The sequence below is a fragment of the Solanum verrucosum genome, unplaced genomic scaffold, assembly GCF_900185275.1.
Source record: "Solanum verrucosum unplaced genomic scaffold, falcon-dt-bn FXZP01000022.1, whole genome shotgun sequence".
Lineage (NCBI taxonomy): Eukaryota > Viridiplantae > Streptophyta > Magnoliopsida > Solanales > Solanaceae > Solanum > Solanum verrucosum.
In genome coordinates this window covers 1992139-2012161 of record NW_026020086.1, presented here as the reverse complement: position 1 = coordinate 2012161, position 20023 = coordinate 1992139, and the positions used below count along the sequence as shown (strand labels likewise).

The 20023-nt window shown below is 28.6% G+C and overlaps 1 protein-coding gene across 1 annotated transcript; it reads left to right on the top strand.

Moving 5' to 3' along the window:
* Positions 1–17322: 17322 nt before the first annotated feature.
* LOC125824568 (uncharacterized) lies at positions 17323–18238 on the top strand. Its single transcript, XM_049503967.1, has one exon. The coding sequence runs from the start codon at positions 17441–17443 to the stop codon at positions 18059–18061; it is 621 nt and encodes a 206-aa protein (XP_049359924.1). The 5' UTR covers positions 17323–17440; the 3' UTR covers positions 18062–18238.
* The last annotated feature ends 1785 nt before the right edge of the window (positions 18239–20023 follow it).

The window sequence follows — 20023 nt, the reverse complement described above, 5'->3', positions numbered from 1 at the left end:
AGTTTTGTATTTACACATATGAATAAACTAAATTATGAAATTTTAGTCTAGTATCGTTGGGGTTTCCATTGTTGGAATCCCTCCAAAAATTAGCGTATGCCACTATTTGCAACGAACACACGGTATTCTTTGCTATATCTATGGGCTTTGCTATATGGGCTTGTCTCTTCCCATATGATTAAGAATGTTGGGCTTAAAATTTTTGGGCTATCCACATGAGCTTCACTTGTTTTCATTATTTAAAAAAATGAATTTTTTTCATAAAAGGTTATAGTATAGGTGTATATTATGTCGTTTAGTGAGCTTTTTGTTATTTACATAATATTGTTATTCATTAAAAGCTATAGTATAGGCGTAATTATATCACAAATAAAAGTTATAAAAGTATGTCTTAATTATATTGGGGACTATATAGTATATATTTTGGACTATATTGATGCAGAGCAAGTTTGAATTTGTACTTATTATTAAGTACATATGCATCTTCTTAATAAATTTTTTTGTTGTAACGTGGCTATGGCAAATGAAATTGAGATCATGATAGATTTCTTGAGTTCATTGCACATTCATGAGCGATTTGGTTGTTGACTTTTTAATACAAGTATCTTTGAACGATAAAAAAATATTAGATGAGTTCTTTCTATCTATTCTAGCCTTGGTCGATATAGTTACGTACCTTGTACCTGTTATTAATGGGAGATAATATGTATCTCGTCAAATTAGTCAAGATGCCTATGAACTGACCTGAATACCACGCCAATCAGGAAAAAAAACATATTGCCTAAACCATGATATCACCATTATAACTTTTGTTTTGATTTTGATAATCATTTTATCTGTCTCGAACTCTTTTACCTATTATTTTAATTAAAATATTCAAAATTAATTGATCACATCCGATATAAATTCCACACCCATATCATATCGTGTCGATATAAATATGGCACTGAAAATAAAGTCCCACAACTTACATGGTAGTACAAGGTTCTTAGGCTAATTCTAGTGGTTAATATTATCAAAATGATTGACAAATTTGTTAGCTTCAATAATGCTTTAATCTTCTTAGTCTAGTGACAACTACTACCCAATACCATGCACTTTTGTCAAAAAGTAGAAAGCTAAGGCCACATATTTACTAAAGTCTAGGGGAAATTAATGAAAGAGAAAATGAAAGACTTGGTATAGAGAGTGTATTACTGAAATTTCAATCATGGTTTAGGAGAATATTTATATCTTATATAAAAAAAATGTGAAAAATATTTTTTTCTTGTTATGTAATATATGAGAACGATTCATTATCTTCTTAGCATACTGAAATAAGAATATTCCAATCAAATGATATGAAATATCTACTCAGAATTAGAACCAAATAAATACACACTATTATATAGTATAATAGTATCTTTTTATGCCATATCTCTTCACATGAATGTGAAGATTTCTCAATATTCCCAACCATGAATAAGAGCCACAAACTCAACTTTTTCTACGTACTAACTAAAAAGGATAAATGTAAAAGAACAAACAAAAATGAATAACTTTTTTGATATTGTTTACAAATTTATTGCCAAAAATTCAAGTTCATGGCATGTGATTTATTCTTTGACCATGCATTTGATCAAATTGTTCCAAAGTATTGGAAGCCGTGAATTTCTCATGGCTTGTTTTCAAAGTAGTAGCAACCCATGTGAAATAAGCTCTTTTTTTGTGACCAAATGTCCAAATTCATGACCAAAGAATCTCAATATTGTTACTACTTGTTATGCTCTAATTGGTCCACATATTCTTTCAAAGGTTCTTGTCATACTTTGAAACATCCCCCCCCCCCCCCCCCCCGCTCTTTTCCACCTATTGTAGTGTGGTTACAATTAATTTGGATGTGTAGAGCGTAAAACATATTTAAGGATGAAACTTTTTCTAATAGAATTTTATACAATTTTTTTCATATTAAAGATTCGAACCCCAAATAATTAAAGATGGAGAGATTCTATTTGTTCCACCACAATCATTATTAATAGAGAGAAGTATTGAAACACCTTTGAACTTGGAGTAAATTATTAGTTTCGTTCTCGAATTATTGACAGTCTTAAAAACACTCATCTACTTAACTAACTTAACTTAAATACACCATGAATCTGTCACATGGTATAGCATGTAGTCTCAAACTCTTTTAGAAGCATGGAGTTCTTAATAAAAGCCTAGAGAAATGTTGAAAACACCCTAAACTTAACGGAAATTTTGAGGTGTATTTCACTCAAATTGCAAGATCAGTGGTGTATTTATGTTCAGTTAGTCAAGTAGAGGAGTGTTTTTAAGATTATCAATAGTTCAGAGACGAAATTAATTATTCGCGTCAAATTTAGAAGTGTTTTTAATACTTCTCCCTTATTAAAAACTAATTATTCGCGTCAAATTTAGAAGTGTTTTTAATATTTCTCCCTTATTAATATACTTTGAAAGGTTACTAAATGATTCATTCTATATTATACAACTAAAATACTTGGTAGAAGATTCTTTTCAAAGAAAATCTTAATTTGCTTCAATATAGGAGTTCCAAGGTCCAATTGGCTGCTTAATTGCTCTACGCTTAAGAAGACTTGTTAACTAATATACACACTAATTGAAGTAACAAACAATTGATTAATGGACTAATTACAATTCAATATCTTTAAGTGATCTAATTTATAAAATAGTCAGCAAATATATAAATCTAGTGTTGTTTAAACATAAATATACATACTAAAATTATATATATAAATATGCATATCCTAATATACTAACATACATATAATATACATAAATAGTGTACATGTTTTGTATATTTAGAGTAGTCAAGTTTCCAATATATTCACACTATCAAAGGCTCAACCAAAGTTTGAATTTATTGTAGGGATAAAGGTCTGAAAAATATCCCAATTTTGGACGGATTTGTTGTTGCTATACCAAACTTGCATGAGGACATATTACCTCCCTAGACTATTTAATACCGTATTTTAAACATATATATTTGTCCACGTGGACATAAAAAATAATTAAAATTATAAATAGTAATGTGTCCACGTGGGCACATATATACCTTTAAAATACACTATTAAATAGTTCAGGGGGTAAAAAATACGGTATTAAATAGTCTAGGGAGGTAATAGGTCCTTATGAAAGTTTAGTATCGCAACAGCAAATCCGATCAAAGTTGGGGTATTTTTCAGATCTTTATACCTTAATTGTATTACTTATGATCTCATTATTGTAAATTTAATAGATTAACATAATATAAAAAATTAGGTTCAACAATTTTTTTAATTTAAAAATACTCCCTAAAGGACGTTACAAGGTCTTAAAATAAATTTGAATCCATGGATGTGTGTACTATATGGTTGAACTAGCTTGGAATATGCAATATTATTTTTCTAATGCATCTTCAAATTGTACTTGATTTGACTCTTCAAAATAAAATTACCTCTAACATTAATATATATGCCAAAAATTAAAGCTTCAATTGTTGACCCAACTTGGTCAACTCTCAACCTATAAGACTTGGTCACTTGTTCCCTCTAAGAATCTTCTTCATATATTTATTTTGTTTTGTTTCATTATTTCGATGAAAAAAACATAGTAGAACTTTTACCATTTTATTTCTCGATTTTCTGGGAGGAATGTTAGCTCTTTGATAGAATCGAGCTTTCCCACAACTGAAAATGGATCGAGGGGTCGATTCGAGAAAGGAACTTTAGGGCGGGGAGGGGGTGAGAAAAAACTAGCTAATACATGAGCGTTAATATATAGATTTTTATCTCTTAGATATAATAAATCAACTCATATTCAGCTGAAGTTTATTACTAATTATCATGAGAGGAATTTACATAAATTTCACTAATTTATGAGCTAATTATGAAGATGTATTCTAGTTTACAATATTACGTATTTTACTAGATTTTGGTGCATCCAGATACGTTCAGATACATGTATTTCGGATACATGGGATTAAAATTATGTGTAATTTGTTCTGGATACATTGTATTCAATTGGATTTGCATGTATCTAGAATACATATTGAATCTCGTCGCTTCCCTTGCCTCTCTCCCATCTCGCTCGGACTCTTTCATGTATCTGGTATCTCAAATACATGTGAATCACTCCAGATACATACAAATACATGTATCTAGTGTGATTCACATGTATTTGGGATACATACGAATCTCGTTCGCCTTCCCCCCAAATCTCGCCGCCTCTCTCCCTATATTTTGTGTATCTGATAGCAAAAATACATGTATCTAAGTATATTTTCTTTAATATATGGTAGAAAATTTTTAATTAATAATATAATACGTAACATTTTGAAAGTATATATAATAGTAAAGTAAGTCTAATTACATAGTTTTTCCATATCAAAATCATTTTTTCCGAATCATGAGTGTATGGCAGCAGTCATTTATATACGTCTATATTGTATCGTGGGAGAGGTGAATTATTTATTTATTTGCAATTGGTCAATTATATTTTTATTTTTTAATTTTAGTAGAGACGTGGATCTTCATGGACCTTTATAATACAACAAACATTTTAAAATATTATATTATTGTTACAAAACAAAAAAATAAAATATAGAGGCATTTATTGTTCTAAAAACACTAAACATCTATCTTGAGGGATTATGGAGTAATTAAATGAAATTGGCGTGTACGTGAAGGAGTAATTAGCATCCAAATCTAAAAATACTTTTCTTAATCCATATGCATGCATGCCGTTTCTTCTAAGCTAATTATAGTTTGTTAGGTTTAGTGGGATTTGGGGGTGGGGGTGGGGGTGGGAGTGGGGGTAGGGGTAGGGGGGATGTATCTTTGGACCTTGTTAATTATATTATTGGAATGTAATATTATGTCAAAACAATAATGTGTTGGGGCTTTTAACTAAAAAGAATCATTCGTTAGAACAAATATTTCATGTTCACGCAAGATTTTAATTTTAGGATAGAATTGATTGCAATTCAAAGAGTGTGACGTAAATTTTCTATTTTAATACAAGCATCGATATTTATTTTCACAATTCAAACTCATAAAAGTAGAAGTACTAAGTACTAACTTTATATTAGACAAATTTTATTTGGAAAGTACTAATTTATTATTAACACCTTTTAGTGTAATAGCCAACTCTACCTAGTAAGACAAGTCTCTAACTATATATTAAATCAATATGCAAAAATATGTGTTTATATGCAAGCTAAGAATATATAAACATATTGTCTAGGTAATTAATTACACATTATTATTGGGGTTTAACCTAAAGATACCTAAAGCCACGTCCTCCTTATCATCAATGTAATTCTTTTTCATTTCAATTTATTGTTTTACTTTTCTTTTTAGTTCATTCTAAAAAAGAAAATTTTGTTTTTTTTCTGGCAACTTTTTAATTTCACTTTCCACGTGACATATTTAAAACTATAAGATTAGGAGACATTGTGATACATTCAACATATTTGTAATTTAAGACCATAATTTTTTTAATTTTTTTTTATATAAATTTCATATCAAATTAAAACTAGACAATCAAATTGATACGGAGAAGAAAATAAAAAAAAAACTCATAAAATGAATTCATATAAAATTTAAATTTTGAATTCATGTCTATAATTTTAGTTAGACATTCATTCACACAACCCCACATGTGCATTGCCTAATGTTATGACACATCAATGGCCGCTATTTTTTTTTTCAATAAACTAATTCATCATATCTTATTTGAAAATCATAAAATCAATTCATAGGACGTATGTGTATACGTGGAAACTTTTGGGGGTGCAAAAAGATTATCTTTAAAATGACCCCCACCCCCCAACAAAAGTGACCGTTAGTTCAACGGAAAAGTCCCTTGTAATTTTATATGTTTATTTATTTAACTATACTAAGTTAAATTAAGTAATTAATTAACTCATCATTTGCAAATTCTCATTTCCTTTTGTGACCCACTAATAGTTTGGAGCATCACCTATCAAAGATGAAAAAGTCTTATTTGCATCACCTATTATATTTTTATTTTTAGTTTCTCACCTGGTATATCATATTAGAGCTTAATTAAATTCAAATTCGCATTGAGAAGTTCCACATTAAAGGGTAAAACGCTTCCTAACAAAGGTGATTTCGAATTAAGGAAAACTCGAATTTGAGACCTCTAATTAAAGATGAAGGAGTACTTACCATACCATTCCATCACAATCTTTGTTCATCACCTGATATAGTTTCACTAATATATCAACGCTAGATACAAAAGCAGCTCAACAAATCATATTAAAAGTTGTTTATGTAAATTTTTTCTACCCCAATTATGTAAAAATTTATGCATCGTTACATTTACCGAATCAATTCACTAAAAAATGCATAATAGAAAGTTAGAAACCAAATTCTAGTTGAAATAATTTTAAGAAGCTTTTTAATATTTTCATGTGAAAACACTCTTATTTTTTCTCTTTTTACTTCAATCAAAATATACATGAAGATTAAATAATCACAAAAAAAAAAAAATTTGTTGAGAAGTTTCAATAGGATTGTACTTTAGATTGTATAATCTTACATTTTAACTAGTGATGTAACTCTTTTAAATAAAAGTAAATTCATGGACATATATTTAATGGATTTATCATGGCTTGTTTACAAAGTAGTATAACACCCCATGTGAATAGCTATTTGAATATTCTTTTTGCTGTACCAAATTGGCCAAACATTAGCGTAGATAGTCCGAATTTAATCGAACTCAATTTATGTATATATATAGCTTTAGTTTAAAGGATTATTAATTGTGCTGCTCGTACAAAATATTGTTATCCCAGTATAAGTATTCATTGAATTTATTAATAATTTAGTTAAAAAGTAAAAAAAAAATTCTTCACTTTTTCTTCCCCTACACCGGTATTCCATAAATTGTTTTTAAAAAGTTGAAAATGAGTCCAAAATATTGTTAAATTATGGAAAGTTAAATAAAAATACCATCCATTCATAATAGTTTGATCCAAAAATATAGCGTCTCTTTTAGGTCAAAGATATCATATATTTTTTAATAAACAAATTGTTTTTTTTTCTTTCTAAACACTCTTTTCCTAACAAGAAAAAGATTAATAAAGTGTTTAAAAATAAATGAGAAATAATATCTTTATCAGATATTTTTTATTTAAAAATAATAATTATATCAAAGATATTTTTGTTTCAAAATATTAATGACATGAACTCTTTAGACCAAACTACTGACAAAGGGTATTTATATTCAATTCGTATAATTTAAAAGCATTTTCAACCTTTTTTCAATTTTTAAAAATTAGATTATATAGGGTTATAGTAACCTAACATCATTATTTATTTATTAATGAACTAACTTAATTAATAAAATTTCATATAGTCAACTTCAATTTAAGTTGGGATTGTTAAGACCCCTACATTCTAGATATATACGGTTTCTAGCATTATAATATTTGAACAAAGAATCTGAATAATTTAATAATACGTTTAAGGTGTGTTTGACAAGTAATTGCACCATTATCATGAATGTAATAATAAATTGTTTTTTCTATCTCAGTTTATATAATATTTTAATTTTAATTTATGTAATGTTTTTTTTACTTTTTGAGAGATAAATATAAAAATCGTTAATCATAATTTGTTTATGATTTATAGCACTTCTTTCATCCTAAAAAATAAGTGTCACGGTATAAAAAAAAACTGTTCCAAAATTAGTGTTATCTTTAACAACAATGTTCAATTTTCAAGAGATATTTATTAAATAGAAATAGTTTTGATAAATTATACTCCCTCCGTTCATTTTTACTTGTCACAATTTGACTTACCACACCCATTAAGAAAATAATTATTGATATATGTATATTACCAAACAGTCCCTATTAAATGATGTCTTGAAAAATAAGTATTTAATGTTAAGGGTAAAGCATGAAAAGAAATTATTGTCTTTTCGATATGTCAAAAATAACAAGTAAAATTGAAATCTATTTTAAGAATAAATAACAAGTAAAAGTGAACAGAGGAAGTACATTATATTTATTAAATTATTAATAAGCACAATTATTTATAGCACTAATATAAATATTACACTAGTGGTAATAGAGTTACTTGTTTATACAAGCTGATAAACACGAAGAGAAACAATTAATTTGGTCCTAATCTACACTTATTAGTGCTAATCCCAAGGATACACTTATTAGAGATAAACATCAAGAGAAACAATTATTTGTGCATTAATTAATTGCTCCTAAGCTACACTTATTAATGCCTCAATTTTAAATAGTGAAATCATTTCATGTTCCTTCTTAGTTGTCACTTTTAGCTTATATTATTCATAATACTTATAAATCACTTGCTCGTTAAATTATTTCCCATATTATAAATCAATTAATATAAATATGCGATTAAATAAAGTGGATAAAAAAATTTGAAAGAGTTGGAGAGGGTATGATAGTGATGATGACCTAGTGTTGAGGTTGAGTAAAATAAGAATCGGGAGAGAGCAGAGTGTATCACACTGCTATAATTATAATTCATGAATTTATTTATAATCGCGATTGTTATGATACCTAATTTGAGATGTTGAATTAAGATAATTAAATTAATTTAATATTATAATAAATGAAAAAGGAAATACCAATATATTTTTTGAGCTCAGATGGTCTGGCAATGCATGTGAGCTGAGCATATGTAAGTGTGACCTCTGAAGACTACTCTGCTATGCTCATTGTGACAGTGATCGAGGTCAGAGACGAATTTAGAATTTTTAAAATATGAATATAACTTTTAAAAAATATATATACATGTGGAATTAATTTCTAATTTTTTAGATAAGTAACTCAACATTTAATTAAGTGCTTCATTTAATTTTTTATAGTATAAATATATATATAATATATTTAACTTTACAAAAAGATCACTAGGTTATAAATTCACCCCTAACTGGTGTGCATGTGCTCGATCACATCTCGTTTGATCATAAATTTTGTAATTAAAATTTGAAAGAAAATGAATTTTTGAAATTGTGATTTTGTAACTTGAAATTGTGTTTGAAAAAGTATTTTACTTAAATTCTTTTTTAAAATTTTGTAAGCTGAAGCTTCAAAAATAGATATATAAATAAATTTTTTTTTTAATAATCTACTCTCTAAATTAATTACTAAACAATAGTTAAAATGCTTATATTATATTTAAATTAATAACACAATATAATATCAAAAGTAACAACCATCCAAACAAGCTACTAATAAATAAGTTAAATAGCTTTAAAATAATAAATTGATCTTCTTCTCCCTCTTTTCAATGAGACCAAAAGAAAAAGTCACTTTTTTGGTTTCTATTGGAGCCCAAATTGGAGTTCCAATTAAATTCGGATCACGCTCTGTAGGGCCTATTCAGGGGTGACGCTCCCAATAAAATTTTCTCCATATTCAGGGCTCAAATTTGAAACCTTTGATTAAGAGTGAAGCAGTCTCAACACTGCACCACAACTCATATCAGTTAAAAAAAAATATCACTTGAGATGAAAGAGAGGGTATATAAAAGATTTTGGCATTTGGAATATACAACTTTATTCATGAGGTATTCTCATTGATACGCTAAAAAGAATAAAAAAAAGTATTTCACATCGAATTCCTATGTACCATATGCATAAAGTGTTTTTCTTTCCGCAATAATTTAGATTCATACTGGCTAGGATTTGTTTGGAAAAAAAAAATTATAAAGATTCTTTCATATTTAGAATGAAATTTTAATTTAGAAAGAAACAGTCATCAATACATTCTAGTTATTCTCTCAAAGAATGTTAAATCATGTGGCACTCCATTCATCCCATTTTAATTCATCGTCTTATTTTAATGATTGTTTTAGTCCATAAACAATTATCATTTTAAGAGTTTAATACTAAAATTAATAATTGTTTTCATTTATATTTTTAACACTATGCATAATATTTAAGAGAAGAAATCTATCTACTTTCAATAAATAAAAATAACTTTTTATTTTTTTAATATAAGCATTAAAAAGAGAGAGTAAAACGATAGTTAAAATAAGACAAAAGGAGTATTATAGATATATTCTCCCAATTCCAAAGGAGGATATGATTGTTCTAATAACCCAAAAGGAAGTCAATACTAAAAATTAATATAAATTTCTAAAATTTCAATGAAACATATTGTGTGCAACTAGCTAGGAAGTTGCAAAATGTCAATAATTTGCCTCTTCAAGGCTAATTAATTAGCTTCAATTGTTGACCTGACTTGGTCAACTCTCAAGACCACCCTATAGCTCACTCCAATTTGGCCTTATAATTTTCATTGACTTGGTTGTTTGCATTGTTTCAAAATAGTTATATATATAATCTATACGAATACTATTTGTATTATCGTGAAAGGTAAAAGAGGCCTATGGAGTAAGGGTGGGGTGTGTTCGAGTTTTGAAATTAGATGATTAGTATAGAATATTACTTATGATCTATGATATGCGTTTTTTCTATTTTTACTAGGAAAATCTCTTTTTAAAAACATAAAAATATTCTAAGAATTTTTTACTAATTAAACATCGAGACATATCAAAAACACCTTTATTCTTCTTCTTCTTTTTTTCTAGTGAAAGGCAATAGGAATTAATATAAGAATAAATAATTCAAAGAAAAAACTAAAGCTTTGTGCTTTTGGTTTATGATAGCAATCTTTCATGTGTGACGTTAGAAGAATCTCTTTTGCAATTTGTCGATTGCAAAACTTTTATTTAGTAAATTAAATTATTGGTCTTTGTGGTCCTTTTTTCAATTAGGTAGTATAATAAAATGACATTTTAATAGATGGGAGCATCTCTCTACTTCTAATTAGGCGTTTCATTACTTTAAATGCTTTAGTTGATGTAAATTTAAATTAATCAAGCTAATAATTCTGTATTTCATGATGATTAAACTCAAAAGGAAATATGAATCACAGATGGTTCAAATTAATTTGCTTAAAAAATATTATCAATAATGGTGTTTCACATTCACTAGCTTAAAATCTTAAATTTATTGCCAAGTATGATTTTTAAAAGGAAATAAAATGAACAAAATGGAGGCAGTACGTAATTGACGAAATGTTAGGAAAATTGTCATGCATGTGGATTTCATTTATGGATGTAACCTAGTAATTAATGAAAAAGATCAAGAAATATGAGATTTTACATTCGAATTTCAACAAAGGAAAAATCTACTACTTCTTGTATGTTTAAGGTTTGGTGCCCTGAGTTAGCAGGTACCATATAAAATTAACCAAAGTATGTGTAAGTTGTTTCTTTTGCTTCGATTATCGTATTATTTTAATTTACTATTGTTACTCTTATTTTATCCATTATTTTTAATATGACTTCTTCACTACTATTGAGATAGTCTATCAGAAACAACCTCTCAACCTTCACAGAATAGAAATACGTAAGATCTATACATGCACAGTACCAGACTCTCAACCTCAAACTTTACTTGTAAAATTACATTAAATATATGATTATTTTACACATAAATTGACTCAAACACAACGAACAAATAAAAATTAAAGTAAATATCATGTGGGAATTTTGAAGTTGATTGAATGTGGAATAGTGGCCAACCAAAACTCAAAGGGCTTTTTCATGAATGTCGTCTCCTCTAAGCAATTAGTTGTAGTGGGAATGATGGCGTATCTTATGGATTGCATGAATTATATTCCATATAAATAATTAATACTATATATGTCATAACAACATAATGTGCAATGACTTTACTTATTCGAATTTTCAAGAAAAAAGTATAAGAAAAGTAGTGTATCCACACCTTTTGGAATAATACAATTTGAAAAAAAAAGAATCCACTAAGTTTCGCAAAAAAGTTAACGATAAAAGACACATTAAAAATATTTCAAGTTTTCAAGTTTTATATATGAAATATCAAGTGTGTAAATTTTCTTTCTGAATTATCGTCAAATCTTTAATGAAACATATATCAACAATCAATTTTTAATGTGAACAAATAAATAATTGATAGTTAATATATGTGTTGATAAATATTTGGTAATAGTTCAAATAGGTAGGAAACTTAAAATATGGAATTACTTTAATTTGGTTCTTTTTGGACCCTTCCACTCTCTGCAAGAAGAAAGAAAAAGTATGGTAACACATGTAATAGACTAAAATAACTTGAGATTCTTTTTTTAAAAAAAAATGAATTTCAACATGAGATTCTTTTGAAGACTAATTTAATTACAACCTCTTCGAAGAAAAATCTATATATGAGTTGAATAAATAAAATGCAAAAGAAACATGAAATCATAAATCGTTGTTTGATGACTTGGTCAAGCTTATAAAATTTACTTATTTAGAAAAAAACACTTTTGGGTAAAAGTTTTTTTTGAAAAACAATTTTCAAGCGTATTCATTTGTATTTAGATATATTAATTTAAAAAACGTTTTTGCCCGTTAATCAAGATTTCAAATGTGTTTTCAAAAAAAAAAAGTCATTTTTTCTATCTTCGGAAAAATAGTTTCGGATACTACTCAAAAACACTTATATTCCTCCTAAAAAATTGGCTAAACACCTCAAAATACTAAAAACTATTTAATTTTCTAGAAACTTGGTTAAATAAACTAAAAATATAAAATCAAAATACATTTTTCACATTCAACATGTAGTCAAGTACTAATATTTTTATTCCATAGACCAAATATTATTTCATAAAGTAGTTTGGACATTCCCAAATGCATTTGGCACAAAAGCCTACTTAATTGAACAAATCCCAAATTCTTAGAGAAAATATTCCATGACTCAAATATTATTATTCTCCTACTTGTGCCCTAACACCATTACAAATATGAATAAACATATTGTTTAGGTAAGGCACACATTATTGTAGTTTACTTATTTAATTAATAATTATACGCCAAAGGCCATGTCCTCCTAAATTATTATCACAAATTTAGTTATGAAATGTCACAATTTCATAATACAACCCCACATGAGCACCGCCCTTTGAATATGATCTTCCCATGTTTTCCAATAAAGTATCTTTCTTCCCAATTTCTTTTTTAACTTATATTAAATTAATAAATATCCAGTATATGTTTTCTATAATTGTACATCATTGAACTCTATATATCATTGGTATGGTAATAAAAAAATTTCTTAAACTTATAAAGGGAAATTAAGGTTTAATATATAGCAATTATCTCAACTCCTAATAAAGTGTTTATTTAGATAATTTTAATTCAAATTTAGAAGAACAAAAAAATGTTTGTGTGTGTTTTTGTTAATTATTAGGTTAACTACATAATGTATATCATATTCTTTAATTATATATATATATAAGTTAAGAACGTGCAGAATTTTATGACTTATTGAAACGAATGTGTATAATTAAAGGAAATGACATATTTTAGATGGTTAACTTAAATATCTAATACATAAACGGAATATATGCAAAAAAAAAAAAATCAAAAGAAATTAATTAAAATATTTTATTAGAAATTGAAGTATTTCGAGTGTGTCTAAATAGAATATCCTAACAAATTTACGGAATTGGCCATGTATTATAGCTTTCCAATTTAGACATAATATATTTTAGGGAAAATTGTATATAATAGCAAACTATTAATTCAATTTAAATGATATAAATATACTTTGATTTAATTGTACCCTATAGCAAACTATTGCTAATTTCGCCACTCTCCCTGGTGGAATCTCGCTGCCACTCTCGTTTGGTGGCAGTCTCGCTCGCCTCTCTCAATTTTATACAAACACAAATGTATAAAATGTGTTTGTGTTTGTATAAAGTGGGAGGAAATTGTATATATACATATATTTTCGTTCCCCTCTCTCCCCTCTCCCAGATCTCGCTCGCCACTCTCCCAAATCTTGCTCACCACCCTCGCCTCTCTCGCTTATACAAACAAAAAACGAAATGTATAAATTGTGATTCTGTTTGTATAAAGCGAGAGAAATTGTATATACACATGCAAATACATTTCTCGTTTTATACATACACAGATTATACAATTGACCTTTTATATACAATTGCTTTCTTTTGTATATGTATAGCGAATTATACAACCGCCTTCTTTGTATATGTATAGTGAATTATACAACTGTTTTTTTTTGTATATGTATAGCGAATTATACATATATATGTTTGCTATGGAGCGCAATTATGCAAACTTTGTTATAGCATACAAATATGAATTTTGTATTTGCTATATGTGAAAGTTGCTCTATATTTTAACTAGCTTAAAAAGAAAACAAAAACTAATGGGATTAAAAAATTGACAAAAACTTATACCGGATTGAATTAAGGATACATGTGTATGTGTAATCTACGGGGAGTGAGTCACTAAATCAATAAGCTTTTTAAAAAATATTTTATTCTTGAAAAAAACTTTTGTAGCCACATATTTTTTAAGAAACAAGAATATTTTATTTATGTTGATAAAACAATATCGATAGTTCGGTACAAATCTATTTGCTCCTTTAATTTTTCTCTCTGATTTTTTTTTTCGCAATTCTAAAATTGTTAGTAGCGTATTATTCGAACATTGAATGTTTATGTAATATCCATATAAAACGAATCTTGTAGATCTTTCTTAAAATGTTTTATCAAAGGAATTCAGTATATCTTAATCTCTTTATAAATATCTTTTAACTATTCAAAAAATTTAGCTAGATGGGAATTATTACATATTTAAGAGGTAAATACTTAATGTATCAATTATATTTTATACTTAACTAAATAATTAATCATAAGAGTAGCTAGAGCTGTCAAAAAGGGCCGGCCCAGCCCACCCGGTCCAAGTCTCGCGGGCCAAGGAATTTGAAGGGCTAGGGAGGGCTAGCCCTTCATTTGGTAGGGCCTGAAAATGCTCAACCCAACCCAACCCTAGAAGGGTCGAGGGCTAGGGCGGGCTAGCTCTTCTTTTTATTTTTTATTTTATTTTTTTTCTTTTCAAACTCGTAATTCTATAACATCAAGATAATGAGAAGATTTTCAAATCAAATATGGCAAACAATGGTGTTGTTTCAATAACACTAGCAAAAATTTAGTGTAATTAGTATGTATTTCGCATACCAGATATGTGAGTGAGATAAGAGAGTGACAAGCAAGATGGGAGGGAGGCGAGAGCGCGAGATTTGTATATGTATCCTAGATACATGTGAATCTACTTTGATAGAGTATTTCTTGAACAAATTAACATAATTTTGAATCCATATATTCTGAGTTACATGTATCTGGATACGAAAATTCATAATATTACAACATAGCGTGTATTCAAATTATTAGATTATATACTAGTGAGATTATTGTAAATTACTCTTGAATAAAAAGTTTTGGCCCATGGACGCCAACCCTGCCCAGCCCCGATCATGCCTCAAAGGCCAATGACTTATATGGGCCGAGCTTATAAGCCCTAGTTTTAAATGGACTTGAAAAATCTTATCTCAATCCTATCCTAATAACGGGTAAAGTTGCGCCGGCCTCATGACCTGAGCCCATTTTGACAGCTCTAAGAGTAACAAACTAAAGTGAAGATGTACAATATTTAGTCGTGATTAAATATTAACAGTGTATATGCATACAATATATATGTCTTATTTATTATTAAGTACAAATACAAATATAAATATAAATATAAATATTTAACACTCATTTATTTTGAATCTTGCTATTTTTATCGTTCTATTTTCTTTCAACTTTGTTTTGCAAACTCATCTATTATTATAGGTTAGCTTACAAATTTCAACTCTTGTCCATATTATGATATACGTAAAATTACGAATTTAAAAATGTCCATTTATTTGGAAAATTTTGTTACCAAATAAAATTAGGTTAAATAAATAGAAACGGAACGAATATATTATTTTTGAAGTAGACATAAAAGAATTTAATTACAAAATAGCAACATGTATACGTGTAATCTATGGGGAGTGAGTCACTAAGGGTACGTGGCAGTGTTTTAGTGTCCCCACCATAACAGTTGCCGTTAAATCAAAACGGCAATTTCCTTGTCGTTTTGTTCTTTTTTTTAAAATAATTTCGAAGCAGCCCCTGGTTTCCAAATTTCTAGGTCCTATTAGACTACTTTATAAACTATGGTTAAAGATTTATTTCTCTATTTGAATTTTTCCCACTTGCTTTGGTCAAGAAAATTGAATTCCCAAGGAATTGACAATGTCTTATTTACATACTCATCCTTTATACTTTTCATGATTTTGCACTTTGGTGACCTTGAATATTGAGATATTTTCTTCTAAGTTACCTATTTTATGGAGAGAAATAATCATGTTAATTGATTCAGATATGTGAAGAAAAGGTGGTTAGATAGTTCGAATATGAAAATGTGAGAGGCTGATTATAGTAGGAGTTAGAAGAGATAAATGAAAATAAATTCAATGTAATTTCACACCGTGAAGTCTGAAAATGATTGAGTGTAAAAAGATTTTATTTTTGCTTTGGAGATAATTAGATAGGACATGATATACATTTTAGTTAAGGATATAACTCGAGATAAGAAGGTTTGGAGGCTAATGATTAGGGAGGAAATAGTAAGTAGTCGAGTGTTATAGCACTTTATGTGAGATAAGTAAGAAGTTATTTAGTAGTTGCCTCGTTTGTTTTGCATCTTAATATTTTTTTATTGTATATTCTTACAATTATATCTCATAAACATTTGTTTGGAGCTGATAGTTTATAAAAAACACCTCTCTATCTACAAAAGTCATATTGCAATATGCGTCTATTCAATCTATTACTTTATTTGTGAAATTGTACTGATGTTCTTTTTTATTTATAAGTAATTTTAAAATAATTTCAATAAGTTAAATCCTTTTTCAATTCTCAATTCCCAAGGATTTACCTAAGAAACTTCTTACTATATATGCTCTAGTTTTTTGGAGCACAAGAACATAAATATTCTAAAAATATGATAAATGATATTTATATATCATTTATGATAGTTCAGAAATGTATTTGTCTTTTTTCCCTTACATATATAAGAAGTTCAAATTGTTAAAAGTAAAAAATATGTGTTGAGTGAATTGACATGATGGTGCCTAGGGGTGTTTATCATTACTTAACTATCAAGTATTAGCTGTATTATTATTATTATTATTATTATTATTATTATTATTATTATTATATATCATAGTAATGCATTTTGGACCAAAAAGCACATTCCAGAAAGTTAAAGGAGTTGCACACGCAATTAACAATAAAATATCCCAACCCAAATATGAAAAAGGAAAAAAGAAAAAGAAAAATTGGAGTCCTATAAATAGATGCCTTGAGTGGTGCTAAGGTTTGCCAAATCAAATAGCCCAAACCGGGTCTAAAGAAAAAAGAAGAAAAATCTTCCAGTTTTTTTTCCCTCTCTCTCTTTCTTCTAGATTCCTCTGCTCCTTACAGTTTTTTAATCTGACAACAACAATGGCGGCTTCTACTAGGAGGTCAAGCGGACCGGTAATGCGTTCACTTTCACCGGCCGGAAAATTCTATTCACCTAGCCAGAGGAATTCGTCGTTTTCGTCGACGTCTTCTGCTTTTGCTTCCTCAACTTCCGGTTTTTCCACCGGTTCACACGCTATTCTCCACAGATCTACGTCTCCGAATCGTGTGAATTTATACAGCTCTAGGTCGTCGTCTCCGGCGTCCTCTATACGGTTCTCTCTGGACCGTTCTACTTCACCGAGCCGGTCTATTTCTGCTGTGAACCGGAACCACGTGGTGCAGAACCGGAGTCAGAAGAAGTCGTGTATGTGCTCACCGACGACACATCCAGGTTCGTTCCGATGTAGTCTACATAAGAATAGGAGTGGTTCAGGTTCAACCGGTAGCCGTACGGCGGCTACCTACAGTCCGAATCAGTTGATTTTGAGGCGGTCCGCGATGACGAACTCGCTCGTGAGAATCGGAACAGTAGAAGGTGATTTGGTGAAAAGAGCTTTGGCAGCTTTGATTCGTCCTTCTTCTCATCAACAACGCCGCCGAGCTGATTTCCAGCGTAGACCTAGCCGGCTCTCCGCCATGTCCAAAGCCGATGATTCGTAAGGCAAATTAGCGATGGAGAAGGACTCAGTGGAGGTCCGAACGGAACGGTTTTTTGTGTACTCCGGTGGCCGAAACCCTAAGATCCGACTGTATATAGACTCTGATAGTTAAATATTTTAATTTTTTTTCTATTAACATAAACTAAATCATGAAATTTTGGCGTTGCTGTTCATGAAAGCTTCCATTCTCAAAAATACAGCCTCCTAAGGCTCAAATTAAAATTGATCTAAATTTAATTGACATGATAAACCGGAATTTAGTCTCTTCAAGGTGTTTGATTATCATCAATTCATCATCCAATTATCACATCCATTCACTTTCATGTCATCGACATTTTCCCGGTCGTCGTTTCCGGCATCTTTGTGGCCGTTCTCCGTTTCCATTTTGGCCATTCTCCGTTTCCTGTTTCCTATTTTAGCCGTGATGTACGCCGCATCCGTCCGTATTATACGTATACGTATTATTTTTCCGTATACGTAGGAGTAAAATATACGTTTATTTATTTTTATTTAAATCATTAATATCTGTCATTTATTTATTTGTGTATTTTTTTTATGAAGTTTCTGGTACTGACTCTGTTTATTGTTTCTTATGTTTGCAGGTATTTTTATTTTGCTGGGTAAATTCGTTTGGCCGGACTTAAACATCAATCAAGGACATTATTGGGGGACCAATTTGGACAAAATTTGAATTAAACTATACTAAAAGTACTAACATTAAGTAATTGATTTTAAAAACAAACAAATTAGAATTAAATATACTAAGTACTAACAATAATATTAATTAATCCTTTTTAATTTCTTCATATTTTATACCTCTTTTAACAACAAAGATACTCCCTCCGTTTAAAAAAGAATGACTTAGTTTTTTTTTTAGTTTGTTTCAAAAAGAATGGTCATTTTTCTTTTTTGGCAATATTTTAACTTTTTCACGTGACATGTTTAAGGCCACAAAATTAAAGGATATTTTGGTACTTTAACGTAGCTTTAATTTAGAATCACAAGATTAATTTTTTTTTTTCTTTTTTTAAATTTCGTTTCAAGTCAAATTAAATCATTCTTTTTTTTAAATGAAAAAAATAAAATAAAATCTGATTTGACGATTAGTGCCCACAAAGTCGCTGAGAAACAAAGTGCACAGTTAGCAGAAAGTTGGGAACAACATAGTATAAGAGAGTACACAATTACAGCTAACTATGAGCTAAAATCCATTAAACTATCAATAAGATATTTTTAATTAGAGGTTCTAGATTCGAGTCATGGATATGAAAAAGTTTTTAACGAAAATTTTCAGAATGAATTTGATGCAAATTTAAATTAATCGAACCCTAATATATTCGAACATCTGAATGAAAAAATGAAAGAAATAAAATATGAATACTTGTCATTATCTCAACATCTACAATTTTCTTACCAATATATACACTAACGTAAGCACCAAGAAGGGGGAAAAAGGAAGACGGGGAGGGTGGAATATTTATGGAGGAATTTTTTAATCACAATTTCAATAGTTTCAAACCTATTTTTAACGACTTTAACTCTACTTAAATTTCCTTCATTATAGTATTGCTTCCTAATTTAAATATAGTTGATATTATTATTATCATCATTTCAAGTGTCAAACATGTTGCTAACCCAACTAGTAGAGTATATAATTTGCAACTATACTAATATTAGTTTATGTGATTTCTATTATATATTAAAAATATTTTTTTTTGTTTTAAGAAATTGAAAAGGTCGACGTGAAGTAGCATTGAAAGGTACACCAAGAAATAATTTTTTTGAATTTGACTTTTATTCTTTATTTATTCAAAAGTATATCCTTAAAATATTGTTTGGTTATAAGTTAGAATAGTTTTTCAATTAGATTTTTCAAGTAAAAAGATTTCCGATTACAAATTTCAAATTTCAAATACCATCATGTAACTTAAGCTGCTTCTTCTTTATTTTCAAAAAGAAAAAT

Excerpts from the sequence above, each read along its gene's own strand:
- LOC125824568 (XM_049503967.1), top strand. The coding sequence starts at position 17,441 with ATGGCGGCTTCTACTAGGAGGTCAAGCGGACCGGTAATGCGTTCACTT.